Source organism: Phyllosticta citriasiana (assembly GCF_038021145.1).
Source record: "Phyllosticta citriasiana strain CBS 120426 chromosome Unknown IWZ02scaffold_8, whole genome shotgun sequence".
NCBI lineage: Eukaryota > Fungi > Ascomycota > Dothideomycetes > Botryosphaeriales > Phyllostictaceae > Phyllosticta > Phyllosticta citriasiana.
Genome location: NW_027117285.1, coordinates 382,521 through 395,254, shown reverse-complemented (window position 1 = coordinate 395,254; position 12,734 = coordinate 382,521). Strand labels below are relative to the sequence as shown.

The 12,734-nt window shown below is 56.2% G+C and overlaps 8 protein-coding genes across 8 annotated transcripts; 4 read left to right on the top strand and 4 right to left on the bottom strand.

Annotated features, from left to right (window-relative positions):
* Positions 1-1,034: 1,034 nt before the first annotated feature.
* On the bottom strand, positions 1,035-2,713 carry IWZ02DRAFT_379639 (nucleoside phosphatase GDA1/CD39; the record flags this gene model as incomplete). Its single annotated transcript, XM_066765054.1, has 3 exons — positions 1,035-1,095; positions 1,152-2,529; positions 2,611-2,713. 3 exons carry the CDS (start codon positions 2,711-2,713, stop codon positions 1,035-1,037), a joined length of 1,542 nt encoding a protein of 513 aa, XP_066621591.1.
* A 149-nt stretch (positions 2,714-2,862) lies between these two features.
* Positions 2,863-5,405, top strand: IWZ02DRAFT_291038 (putative thioredoxin). Its single transcript, XM_066763790.1, has 5 exons — positions 2,863-3,337; positions 3,393-3,407; positions 3,458-3,545; positions 3,594-3,762; positions 3,849-5,405. Exons 1-5 carry the CDS (start codon positions 3,302-3,304, stop codon positions 5,308-5,310), a joined length of 1,770 nt encoding a protein of 589 aa, XP_066621590.1. The 5' UTR covers positions 2,863-3,301; the 3' UTR covers positions 5,311-5,405.
* Positions 5,406-5,683: 278 nt separating this feature from the next.
* Positions 5,684-7,076, bottom strand: IWZ02DRAFT_453972 (mitochondrial PGP phosphatase-domain-containing protein). The gene is made up of 4 exons (XM_066767690.1): positions 6,893-7,076; positions 6,297-6,823; positions 6,016-6,168; positions 5,684-5,960 (listed from the first exon to the last, which is right to left on the bottom strand). Exons 2-4 carry the CDS (start codon positions 6,765-6,767, stop codon positions 5,703-5,705), a joined length of 882 nt encoding a protein of 293 aa, XP_066621589.1. The 5' UTR covers positions 6,768-6,823; positions 6,893-7,076; the 3' UTR covers positions 5,684-5,702.
* On the top strand, positions 6,775-7,354 carry IWZ02DRAFT_470129 (LSM domain-containing protein; the record flags this gene model as incomplete). Its single annotated transcript, XM_066768776.1, has 4 exons — positions 6,775-6,822; positions 6,929-6,989; positions 7,056-7,185; positions 7,249-7,354. 4 exons carry the CDS (start codon positions 6,775-6,777, stop codon positions 7,352-7,354), a joined length of 345 nt encoding a protein of 114 aa, XP_066621588.1.
* A 434-nt stretch (positions 7,355-7,788) lies between these two features.
* IWZ02DRAFT_470128 (uncharacterized protein) lies at positions 7,789-8,913 on the top strand (the record flags this gene model as incomplete). The annotated part of the gene is made up of 3 exons (XM_066768775.1): positions 7,789-7,861; positions 7,970-8,731; positions 8,834-8,913. 3 exons carry the CDS (start codon positions 7,789-7,791, stop codon positions 8,911-8,913), a joined length of 915 nt encoding a protein of 304 aa, XP_066621587.1.
* Positions 8,914-9,159: 246 nt separating this feature from the next.
* On the top strand, positions 9,160-10,344 carry IWZ02DRAFT_290919 (uncharacterized protein). The gene has a single exon (XM_066763788.1). It carries the CDS (start codon positions 9,470-9,472, stop codon positions 10,124-10,126), a length of 657 nt encoding a protein of 218 aa, XP_066621586.1. The 5' UTR covers positions 9,160-9,469; the 3' UTR covers positions 10,127-10,344.
* On the bottom strand, positions 10,190-10,748 carry IWZ02DRAFT_290986 (uncharacterized protein). Its single transcript, XM_066763789.1, has one exon. It carries the CDS (start codon positions 10,580-10,582, stop codon positions 10,253-10,255), a length of 330 nt encoding a protein of 109 aa, XP_066621585.1. The 5' UTR covers positions 10,583-10,748; the 3' UTR covers positions 10,190-10,252.
* An 842-nt stretch (positions 10,749-11,590) lies between these two features.
* Positions 11,591-12,073, bottom strand: IWZ02DRAFT_360612 (uncharacterized protein; the record flags this gene model as incomplete). The annotated part of the gene is made up of 1 exon (XM_066764330.1): positions 11,591-12,073. A coding segment is annotated over one exon (483 nt), but the record flags the coding sequence as incomplete, so codon positions are not given.
* Between the last annotated feature and the right edge of the window lie 661 nt (positions 12,074-12,734).

Genomic DNA, 12,734 nt, shown 5'->3' with positions numbered 1-12,734 from the left:
TGACACATGACCATCTACCCACCACCTACCTACACCTCACACAGTTACGGTACCTCATACGCGCAGCCCGGGTCTGACTGACGTCAGGGCGAGACGAAGCGGGCTTAGGTTGTTTCGGCGGCACCTTACCCACTTTCATGAATCCAAGTCAGAGGTCGGGAAGCCCGTCATCCATCCATTGCCTCGTTTTCGTGCCTACACCAGTCTACTTACTAGTCATCTTTCCGCTTTCTAGCAAGGACGGCAAATTCCACCACTTTGCATACATACCTATGCGATCAAGCATGGGAATGCAGATAGGCACCACAGCACGGACGGCACCACGTCACACCAAAACTCTGCTGCCAGCCGCATCCAGCGTTTACGGCGGCAATAGGAAGTTGAAGCAATCAGAGTTCGAATGTGTGAAGACCAACCAACCAGCCAGCCAGACATGCATCGGATGGTAGGTAGCAAAAGAGGACAGCAGGACAGGACGACGGTCGGACACGAAGCGAGGAGGAAGTAGATGACGAGATGAGATGAAATATGGTGGAGGATTTAGAGATGGCGCACTCGATACCAAACAGAGACAATACGGGACGATACAGGTAGCGAAAAGGGTGAAGGACAAGAGGAGTTTGCGAAAGAGCGCTTGCTACCCGAAAAGACAGGTGCGTGGTTCAGGCTGGGACGCCGTCCGTCGTCAAGGTGGTAGGAATACTGCTGTAGCGGCGAAAACCAGCGGAGTCTTGGGTCGCGGTCAAGCTGGCACGCCGACCGACTTGCTCTTCGAGTTTACTCGCGAAACCGTAAGACGAGACAGAGACGGCGACGCGGTTGGTGAAGGTTAATGGTGGTGTAAATGCTGATGCCTTGAATTCAACTTGCACAAATGTGGCCAACAAAAAAGATCCGTCCTCTTTTTGCGCCATATGCCACCCCGCCGCCGCCAAACCCGACCTAGTCTATAAAATTCTTACATTGAAAAGGGAAAAGGATGAAGAAGCGAAGAGAAAATTTGGTCGTCTTTCGTTCAGCAGGGCGTCTTTTCTTTATTTCGTGACCTCCTTGATCTTGCATTGCCAGCCCGAGTCCTTGCTCAGAAGGGGAAGACTAGACGAATACAGTCAGTAACAGATATGACGAGAAGAACGTGATTCAATGCTTACCTGGCTCCCAAACACCATCCCAGCTCGCGGTTGCGAATCTTCTTGGCAATCTTGACTTCGCGGTCAATTGGCATCTCGTAACCCGTGTGCAGCAACGCGAGCATGAAGCTCAAGTCCAAGCACGTCTCAGCGCGGTCGTTAAGCTCCTCCATTGCGCCCTCGACGCCCATGAAAACATCCCACGCGTCCGGGCCGTTGCACACGCGTGCCGTCAGGTCTTTGAGTTCGCCAATCGTAAAGCTAGTCGGCATGCCCAGGGGCTTTGTGCGGTCGTAAAAGTAGGAAAACAGGTATGCGTCTTCACGCGCAAACGTCTTCTCGAGGCTGGGCTGGTGGACTCCGTTGAAAGCGCATGGTGCCAGCTTGCAAGTCTCGTCCTTTTTGAGCGTCTCCTCGGCGAGCGCACGGCATTGGGCTGGAGAACCGTCGGCCGGGCCAGTCATGTTGACAGTGACAGAAGGGCTAAGGGGGTGCGACTCGCCAAGTTGAATCTCGACTTCGCGGGACATGCCAGGGATCAAGCAAGGGTTGGTGATGGGCTTCTTCAACCAAGCGGTAGAGGTCGAGTCTGGGTAAGCCTTCTTGTGCTCGGCATAGGCGCCGTCAAAAACAAGCTTGTGCAAGTTTTCGCGCGCTGCCATCAGACCATAACCCAGATAGGAGTGCTGATAGAGGGTAAAGTCACGTCCGCCGAAGCTAAGCTCGTACTTGTGGTCTCCGTCGGCCAGCTTCTCGGGCATGCCGCCGTCCTTTGCCTCCTTGAAGGTAGGCTCGAAGACGATTTGGGTAGAGCCGCCACCGAGGTCAAACACTGCGGCGGTTGGGGTCTTATCGGGGCCTCCAATCTTGCCCAGGAGGTAGTTGGTCGTGATCCAGGCGTAAACACCCTCGTCGGTGCCGTCCATGACCTCGACGCCACCCTTGTCAGCAGCCAAGACCGGGAAGGGATACTGTGTCTCGAGGCGTTCGCGCACGGCGGCAAGAATCTTGTCGCTCATCTCGGGGCCCAGCTTGCGAAGACCAGCCGTCGCCTTGACGGCAACGGGAGTGCAGCCGTGAAGCTTCTCCGGGACGTTCTTAACCGCAACCTCCATAAGCGGATCCAAGCTCTTAGCTGCACCCTCAGCGTCGCTCTTGTAAGAACTCAGCCCAGAACCACCAGGCTTCTTGGCCGTCTGTTCAAATATTTCATCCTCCAATTCGGGCGTGGGGCCGCAATTGTTGAAGCGGTAGACGTGGATGCGGGAACCGGTGCTGCCCGCATCAATCATGAGAGCATACTGAATCAGAGGTTTGTCGGCCGAGTATGAACGCGTGCATTGTGTGGTCGCGACGGAAGGATCTGATGCTACGTCGCCTCCGGGAAATTTGCCCTGGCCTGCACATCAATTAGCTTGGGGGGGGGGGGGGGTTCAAAAGAAGGCCTCCAGCGGCCAAGACTTTGAGGACAGGTACGCACCAGCGGTGGGTTGCTGGGAGGGAGAGAGGAAGAAGAAGACGATGAGGACAAAGGCAATGATGCCGCCCGCCTTGAGGTAGCGGGTGCGCTGTCCCTGGTTCATCGTACTGCCGGCGCCAGGCTTGAAGTCGTTCATTAAGGACGAGGCGTTGGAAGGCGAAGCCGAGGGGCGGACAGAGTGGCGGTCGGCCTTTTCAAAGGGGTCGAAGGTGCTGTTGGTCTTGAGAGGCAAGGAGAGCGAGGTGCGACGGCGAGGACCGTTGTTGGAGAAGGAGAAGTAGGACCAAAAGTTGTTCTGACGCCGTTGGACGTCGACGCCACTGGACATGTGGTGTTGCTGCCCGGACCGGTTGGTGGCGCGCTATGCAGCGGTCGAGCGATCGTAATGGCGGCGACAGACAGCTCGAGTCGTGGGGTCGAGTGAAGTCAAGGTCTTCTCCCCGTGCCTTGCAGATGTAATTGTTCAGCGTCGATGTCCCTCCCCCCTTAAACTCTGATTGTTTAGGCCCAGGGCCAGGGGAGCAACCAGGGCGGAGCCTTCCTACCCGCAGAGCCCCAAGAAGGTCCAGATCTGGTCAGACGGTCGCAAAACAAGTGGAACCTTCTCGACGTCATGGATCCATGCCAACCATAGGTGATAACTCGCTGAGCGCCGCGACGCGTTGTCGTTCTTCGTTGCTCGCTTTGAATCATGGATGTTGAACTCTACGTCTACGACCTCTCCAAGGTAAACAGACAGACTACTCAAACTTTCACGACCCGAACACTAACACGCGCTGTAGGGTCTCGCACGACAAGTACGCTGCCCGCTGTGCCCCTTGCGGACTACGCTGACCATGATGTGCAGCTTTCGCGCCAGTTTCTCGGGATCCACATCGAAGCCGTCTATCACACCTCCATCGTCTTCGGCGGCATCGAGTACTTTTACGGCGCAGGTAAAGTGCTCCGCCGTGTTCAACTGGATATGTGCTAAGCCTTTGTAGGAGTCCAAACTTGCTACCCTGGAACAACCCACCATGGTGCTCCAGAAGAGATTATCCCGCTGGGCAAGACTCAGCTTGAGATGGGCGACATCTTGGAATATCTGGAATCATTGAAGAAAATATACACTCCCGAGACTTACGACCTCTTTGCTCATAACTGCAACAACTTGTAAGTCTTTACTAAACTCTGCTCCGTTTGCAATGTTTTATTTTTTTTATTTTTTTCAACAAATCTACACGTTACTGACTCCCTAGTTCCAATGATTTCTCTATGTTTCTCGTTGGAAAAGGCATTCCAGAGAAAATCAGCTCTCTTCCAGAACAAGTCCTCCAAACACCATTCGGCCAGATGCTCAAACCGCAAATCGATGCTGCCATGCGTTCAGTCACTCAGGCACCTGTGCCGCAGCAGAACATCCCCGGACCCCAGTCTCAGTCTCAAGCTCCAGCAGAAAAGGCATCTAACGGCGCGCCGACCGGAACTGGCATCCACGATGTAACCTCTGTCAAAGAGTTTGAGAAGCTATTGAAAAAGGCCAAAGATTCCTGCGCAGTCGTTTTGTTCACTTCATCCACGTGTGGGCCTTGCAAGTTGATTACTCCCGCCTTTACTGAAATGGCAGAAGAAGCAGGATCAAAGGGCATCTTCATTCGTGTCGACAAAATTCAGGCCCCTGACATTCATGCAAGATATAGCGTTCGTCTGACACCAACCATCATCACCTTCCTCAAGGGCATGAAGGACGATCAATGGTCTGGAGCTGACGAAGCGCGACTGCGAGGAAACGTGCGACTACTGCTACAGCAAGCCAATATCGCCCATCCGCACACGAGACTGGACCTGCCAAAACTTCTGGGATCCAGCATGCGGCCTGTCATTTATGATAAAGTCCCACCTCTGGAGAAGTTGGTTCCCAAGATGGGCGAGCACGGCAAACACCCCATCATCGTCATGATTACCGCCTTTATCAAAACACGAGAGAGCTCAGGCTCACGAGACGCAACTCTACCGGCACTCCCCGATTTCTGCTCCTTCCTCCGTGAGGCTGTGGCGAAGATTCAACCCGACTCGCTCTTCGCAGCTTACGACCTCCTCCGCATCGCGCTCACCGACCCCCGGGTGTCAGGATTCTTTGCCGAGGAGACCAACGCAGAGACGCTCAAAAAGCTCATCTCGCACGTCAACGACCTCAAGTCATGCCCCTACAATTTGCGCCTCGTCACGCTGCAGCTTGCCTGCAACCTCTTCACGACGCCTCTGACGCGCACGCACCTCTTGTCCAACGCCTCCTTCACCAGCCTCCTGACGCATCTCCTGTCCTCGTCACTCCTCGACGACGCCAATACATCCGTCCGCATTGCGGCGGCCAGTCTTGCCTTCAACATTGCCTCCGCCGTGCACCGCTCGCGACTCGATACGGAGAGCGCCGATGCCCTACCTGAGTCTGACCAGACGGAGATTGTTGCCGCACTGCTCGAGGCGATTGCTGCGGAGGAAGCCAGCAAGGAGGCTGTTTTAGGCATGGTTACAGCGCTGGGACTGTTAGTGTACTGCGCGCCTGTCGAGGGCGAATTGCTGGATTTGTGCCGCGCCATGGATGCGAGTGGGACCGTGGTTGGCAAGGAGTCCATGTTTGCAGAGGAGCGGGATGAGGAAGGGCGAGGCATCGTCGTGGAAGTAGGGAAAAGAGTCTTGGGGAAGGGTGTGGAGAATTGAAGAGGAGTAGTAATAGACACGGAAGGACGCATTCTTGGCGATTGGATGAATTTGGTATAATGTATGGCATGGAGGCGTCTTTTCCTTCCCCCCCCCCCCCCCCCCCCCCCCCTCTTTTAGAACACTTTTGCTCGATAGAATATTAGCACAACCACCATCCTAATCTTTGAATGCACACTGACAATTGACGCTCTCTTCGCGAGCCCGGCGTAACGAAATGAGCTCTGATCTCCTTCAAGTCCACGCCAACTTCTTGCCATCCGAGCTCGCCCACGCCCGACTTTACTACTTCCTCACTTCCTTCACCGGGTTCGGCGCCCGCCATCCCCTACGCACCAAGAAATCCGCCAAACGCTGCTCAATCCTCGCAAACTACATCACCAGCGTACTCGTCAGTAAACATTTTCCCCTCCTTCACAACCTCCTACAAAAAAGTCAAGAAGTGAAGATCGAGAAATACATACCATCGAAGCGCGCTCCCTCCCGATGACACCATCACGTATCCAGACAGCCCGCGCACCCATCAGATTCGCCGTCATGACGTCCGTGAACAGCCTATCGCCGACGACGGCAACCTGTGACGGCGCCGTAACGCCCGAGTCGGGCGTTGAGAGTAGGCGGGATAGGACTTCGGGCGCGCAGCCGGGTTTCTGTTACGATCAGTCTCATCTTCTTTGACCTTCTTTTCAAATTTGGGATGCGTACCTTGGTGTTGTGCACGAGGACTTGGACGCCCGTGTCGCGCTCGAGCTGCGCGGCGTGCGAGCCGTCGGCGTCAAAGCTGCGCGTGCCGGCTGTGTTGGAGACAATGAGGAGTTTGGAGCCCGGGTAGGCAGCGCGCAGGGCGGCGAAGTGTTCCTGGGTGTAGTGGAGAGGATTAGACAATGGATAGGAAAGTGCAATATTGTTGACTGAGTAGACTGGAAGAAAGTTGGTGGACCAAAAAATAAGAAGAGAGAATGAGAGACAGCATGGAAAGCTTGTACTTTGTATTTGGGATAGACGTGATTTGTGTGTGGAGTCGCAAAGCAATTGTCCTTGTCAAGAATCACGGCTCTGATGTCAGCATCTTTTTCTCCGTTTTGGCCTGGAAAGGCCTTGGATAGCGGAATGGGTATATTGTTAAAGGTCGCGCATGTGTAATGCGGCAAACAGAGCGCCGGGTCTCTCAACAGCCTGAGAACATTCCAGGTCCCGGAGAGATTGAATTCCCTCATTTGGGCGAGGTGAGTTGTGTTGGCCGGCGGAAGTGACGTGAAGGGACGCGGTGGTGCCGCCCAGAAGACATGATCGACGCTAGCGCGGCGGAGCTTGGTTGCTGGTCGCCGCGCACGAAGTTGACGTCCGCTCAAGTCCAATACGCTCGCCGACGCGACAACACTCCACCTCGACCTTGTTGACCGCGCCGGTCGAGCCTGAACATCCTTCCTTCCCAATCCCACCGATCGACAGCGCATCTACAAGATGACCAGCACAATCGGCATCCCAATCAAGCTCCTCAACGAGGCCATGGTACGAAAACTCCCGCGTCTGCTCTGTCTGCCCTTTCTCTCGTATGCGCGCTCACAGTCGCTGCTCAAGGAACCGCCTAGCTGACGATGCCATGCTGTGTGGATAGGGCCACGTTGTCACGCTCGAAATCACTTCTGGTCAGGTTTACCGTGGCAAGCTGCTCGAAGGTGCGCCTGCTCTCCGCCCTGTCCAACGCTGTTACCGGACGACCATTGCTAATGTGCTCCTTGTAGCTGAGGACAACATGAACGTCCAGCTCAAGGATATCACCGTCACCGCTCGCGACGGCCGCGTCTCCCATCTCGACCAGGTTTACATTCGCGGCTCGCACGTCCGCTTCTTCATTGTGCCCGATATGCTGAGGTACGGCGCCGATGACACTGTGACTATGATTCAAGTTGGGAAAAATGGCTGAACTGATTGCAGAAACGCTCCCATGTTCCGATCAAGAGGCACCCGCGGCCGTGGTGTTGGTTTGGCACGTGGTAGGGCAACAGTCAACAGGGCTCGTGGTGCGAGGGGTCCCCGTTAAGAGACGAGAGAGCGACATGAGACAGCAAAGATACCGGGGATCAAAAGTCAATTCAGGAATCATATCAGGGATTCGATGCAGCATCCGAAAGCAAGCACTTAGAGTGGGAATGAGATGGCCGCGGCGGATAGGAGCCGTACGGGCCTGGGACGACAAGGCAAGAAAAGTATTTGGAGATGCGAAATGGGCTGAAGGGTACGAACATGTCTTGATGAGGTTGGAACAGATCAATTGAGAAAGCCAAAGTGGATATCTACTTTGCGGCTGTCGGATCACGTGTCAGCCCTATGAACCTCTCGCCGTTCCGCTCCGCTGCCAAGCGGCGGAAGATACGACACCAGGAGACGGCTTGTCTCCGTTGCTTGTCTCCGTCTCCACAACCACCGTCACCTTTCACGATCCAACAAGGCACAATGCAAAGCAAACCACCAGCAATGCAGATATCTAACCCGCGGCGCATCATGTGTGTCAGCGCGCCCGATTCAGACGTACTCTCTTTCCTCAAAGGTACAGTGCCTCGGACTGTCATTACAACATCGCCGCGCTCTTGCGCAGCCAGCACTTGCTACCTACGATGGTTCACATTTCGACTGATAAGCTAAAAAATCCCTCCAGATCTTACCGGAACAACACCGCCCGCCGCCCACAGCGACTCATCCGTCGCCGGCCTCTCGCACGCCCTCTCCATCTCCACGTCATACTACAAAGCCACGGTCCCCATATGGATCGACGAAATTAGCTCTTTGCCCGACTGGCGCACCGACTACCTCTCCCCGGCCGCCGGCGAAGTCTTATCAGCACTCGGCGCCTGGATCTACGTGTTCCGCGCGCCTTTGACGCAAGACGACATGCAAACAGTACGCGACACTATGCGAGCGATTCGCGAAGCAGTCGACGGACAAGACGGGCTGGGCATGTGGGATGGGGTCAGTCTGGCGGTGCGACTAGGTCGAGGGGAGACGGGGCGCGTGGGCGAGGCCGACGAGTGGGAGGAATGGTGCTCGGCGGAGGGATTCGAATTTGTTGATGTCGGAACCCAAGATCGACCGGGCACGCGCAACGTGTTTGGGGAGAAGGTCGGAATGGAAAGAGTGCGGGAGGCGCTGGAGGCGAACGACTGGGACGGCGATGACGTCGGCGCGGGGTTGGGCTTGGGGTTGGGCGACGAGGATGGCGAGGATGGCGATGACGAGGGCGACTGGCACACGAGCTTTGCGGCGGAGGAGGAGGCGGAGATGGGCTTCGAGCTTGCGGGCATGAAGGCGGCGATTGGCGGCGGTGCAGATGATGCTGGAGACGACGAAGACGACGATGCGGACCAGGCGGCGCAGGTGGAGGAGTTGGAGCGCATGATGAGCAAATTGAAGGCGATCAAAGGTAAGTCTTCATTCTCTTCTCTCCCTGTTTCTCCTCGATCATCGTCTCCTCCTGTCCCCAAGATGACTTCACGGAACTGACCATGCTCCGGCTCGCGGCTAGACACGGCAGCCGGCATGCCGGAAGAGCAGCGCAAGCGCTTCGCCGCGAAGGCTGTGAACGACCTGATGAAATCGCCGTGAGCATCTGCCTTGGATCAGGTCGAGCTACACACGCGGTCTGCTTCCGGTTTCCTGCTCACCAGCCCGCCTCGTCAATTCGCGCCGAGCTCCATAAACCGTCATCCGTCCACCATCGCCAACACGCGCCAAGCCCAACTTCCTCTCCGCCTCACCCACGTAACATTGGCATCTGGCACAGTACAGCACAGCCACAGCTTTCGAGGCGAAACAAAACAACCATCCAAACCAAAACTCCCGTCTGTCTGGCAGTCTAGCCCTACATCTCCTCGCGCCCTGTCCACATTCCAGGCCTACAGCATCCGAAACCGCAACGCCAAACCGACAGACCGCCCAGCCCAGGCCCAATCACGGACGGCAGGCACCGCTTTCCCCTCCCCCACCCGCGGAAACACGCGCTTTCCCTACCTACAACACCCCTTTCCATACACACATCCTTTGCCCTGCATATATTAATTGCATTCAAGGACCCAACTCTCTTACCCGCCTCAACTGCAAGCAATAGCCGTAAGGCTCGGCATAGCATTAATCCCGCAGATCTCAGCGAGCAAATGGGCGGATGGACGGACCGGTGGTGGCGTCGGTCCTCTCCAGCGCCTTGTCGCACGCGCCGTTTGAAGGTGCCCTCACTGATCGCAACGGCGGAGGCAGCAACAGCGGCGCGGGCATGTGCGAGAAGAGGCTGAGCTTGCCTGCCAACCCGTCTGCCCTACATGCCCTGCAGCCCTGCATCCAACCAGTAAGAACACGCGGGGCCGCGGGAATTTTGTTCATTGATTTGCGGCGGTTGTTGTCGGCGAGTTTGGGTTGTGCGGGATGCTGTTTCAGAGACGCAGCAGCTTATCCGACATTTTTTCGTTTGCGTGTGTTTGGCTTTTTTTTGGTCTGTTTTGTTTTGTTTTGTTTGGGATGGGGTGTTGAGCGTGTAGAGCAGGGGGGGGCCGAAAAACCCAAGTGTCATCGCGATCAAAACTCAGGCAGACCGACAGACAGGCAGGCAGGGCCACGATACAAAGCGAGCGAGCAATCGAGCGAGGCTGCGCAAGCCCAGGCAAGGCACCAATGCACGCCGTCCGCCCGCCCGTCCGCCTGCGGCCGGCAGTTGTGGGCAGACAGTTCAGTTGGCAAGCAAGCAGACAGGGAATCACCGGAAGTGCAAATAAGCTTTAGGAGGCATTGGCGCCAATGCTGGCAGCCCCTCCGGCGGGTGTGGTGAGGTCATTTAGGCTCGGCGACAGGGCTGTGACCTTGAAAAGCCGCAGTCGAATGACTCAGGTTGCTGGCTGGCTGCCACGAGTTATACATCATGTGCTCGTCCCTGTCTCTGTTCCTGCGAAAATGATTATGGAGAGTTCGTGAGTTCGTGAGTTCGTAAGTAAGCAGTGCTTGGAGGGAGAGTGAGGTACACGTGAGGGATAGAGAGTGCGGGGGGGAACGGACATTGAGAAGCCGCGAAAGAAAAGTGTTGGGATGATCTATGTATGGTACAGAGAAACGAATTACAGACGATGGTTTTTGACAGATTTGAAAGGAAGGTAGATAGACAGAGAACCGGGCAGATAAACAGAACGATAGACAGACAGACAGCCAACCAATCCACCCACGTTGTCGTACAAATTTTTCTCGCGTGGAGGAAAACAAAAGCAAACCTCCATGCCCATTCTGTGTGCATCAACACCTGTGCCGGTACACCGAGCAAATTTCCCGAAACGCTGCAAAACGAAGGAAAAGCGAAAAGCGAAAAACAAAGTGAAGATTGACCGCCCCGAGAGAAAATTGACACCACCGCAAAAGCAAGAATCCCGAATCAAAGCAAAAGCAAAACTACCAGACGGCCGAACCAGACCGGACCAGACCAGCACCAGCACCCCCAACCAAGACCGAACCGACCGATCGACCAATGTCCCTCCGATCCAACCGCCAACCAACGTCGTACATAGTCTCGTGATGCGTGAACCGATCAAACCCTCCTCTTTCTCAAGTCCTGCTGAGCGCCCATGGTGATCAAAATGCAGTAATGGTAATAGGAGCAACGACGACGATTGCGGGGATCCTGTCCAACAAGCAAGCAAGCAAGGAGAAGATAGGAAATGGGTGGGGCACAGCCACGCGCGTCGTTGAAAAAGCCCAGCCACACCAAGCTTTTCGTTTAGTTGGCGGGCTGTTCTTGGCTCTTGTCTTCTTCCAAGCGCTTGGTCACAGCCGCAGCGAGGCCCCGCTGATTGCCGCCGCCGCCGTCGTTGGTCGGAGTCGACGCGTTTCCGGAACCGTTGCCTCCTCCAGCTGGTGCCGATGATGCTGCTGGTACTGCTGCCGCTGGTCCTCCACCTCCACCAGAAATGGCATCCTGCTGTGAATCTTTCCGAGCTCCGCACGACGTGCAGGCGCCGTTGGAAATGCTGGGAGCGCGGCTGTTGGCGCGCGTGGCGCCTTCTGAACGGGCAACATCGCGGCGACTCGAGCTAGGGGGCCGCGAGGTCATGGGAGACATGACCATGTCGAGGGTGCTGGCGGGCCGCGAGAGGCCGTCGAGGGGCGACGCGAAGATGCGCGACTTGTCTTCGGAGTTGCTGGAGCTGGCGGCGCTGTCTGCCGAGCCGTAGCTTTCGTGCGATGACTTGCGCCGCGCTTGCTGTTGCTGCTTTTGCAGGAGCAGGTGCTTCTCCACGTGGCCGTCCTTGGTGCTGCGCCGGCTGCGCCATGCTGGATCGTCGCCCTTGAGCATGGGTCTGAATCTCTCGGTGCGCTCGTCGATGCACCACCGCTCGTAAGGACCGGGCATGAATTCGCCATGGTGGTTCCAGCAATTCACCCAGCCCACGCCGTCGTCCAGCTGGAAAAAGCCCACTTCCCGCAATTTGCCATTCTTGTCCTTGATTTCTCCTGGTAGTTTGCGGCGTTCATACTCGGATTCGAAAAGGTAACGGCGGAGCACGCGCGAATATTTGACCGGACGTGGTTTTTCGAGACGTGTGCCACGCGAGCCGTCTGGTTCGTCGGGTCGTACGAGGTACCACCCTCGACCGGGAATGTGTTCGTAAGTTCCGGGGACAGGCGAGGTCCAGTATTCTGATTCCCGAATTGATCTTTCTGGTCTTCGGCGGCTAAACCATCTGCGTGGCGTGAAGAGCGTCTGCGTTGCAACGAAAAGATTCGGCGCCATGAGAGAGGTGCGAGGGTAGACGATCGCCGGGGATATGTTTTGTTTGACGTGGGTTGTGCGCAGGGTAGCGCGCGTGAGGACGGAGCAGCGCCAAGGGAGCGTGGCTTTGGGCTTGCTGGATTAATTTCGAAGGGACGGGACAACTGGGGAGCTGAAGCGGGCGTAGTAAATATATGTGAGCTGGGAAGATCGATCACGAGAAAAAAGTTCAGTGGGTGGGCGGAGCAGAGGCGTGGGTGCCGCGCCGTTTTGTTTGCAAGCTTTTGAGGACGGGAAAGGACCAGCCTGTCTGTTTAAATCTCGGCCAAGTGCGGTTGCTGAGCGCACTCTGCCAGGGCAGGGGGTGCGCTCTTTCTGGCTTGCCTTGATTACCTTAACAGACGTCAGCTCAGAGTATGTAGCGGTCAGAACTCCCAGCTAAATCACACTCCCGCCGGAGCGTGCAGGGGGGTTTTTGCAACGTCCGTTTTGCCGCCTGCCCTGGTGTGCGAGCGATCTGTCCCCCAACATGTTGACCCGCATGGCATGGCCGTCCAGAGCCCAATCGACGAGGTTCCGGGCACACCGTGGGCTCGACGAAGGCAATGGTGCGCCACGGGTGCAGGCATGCTGAGCCCTTGGATGGGACCACCCACAGTCGCGGGAGTGTCAATGTCCGCAA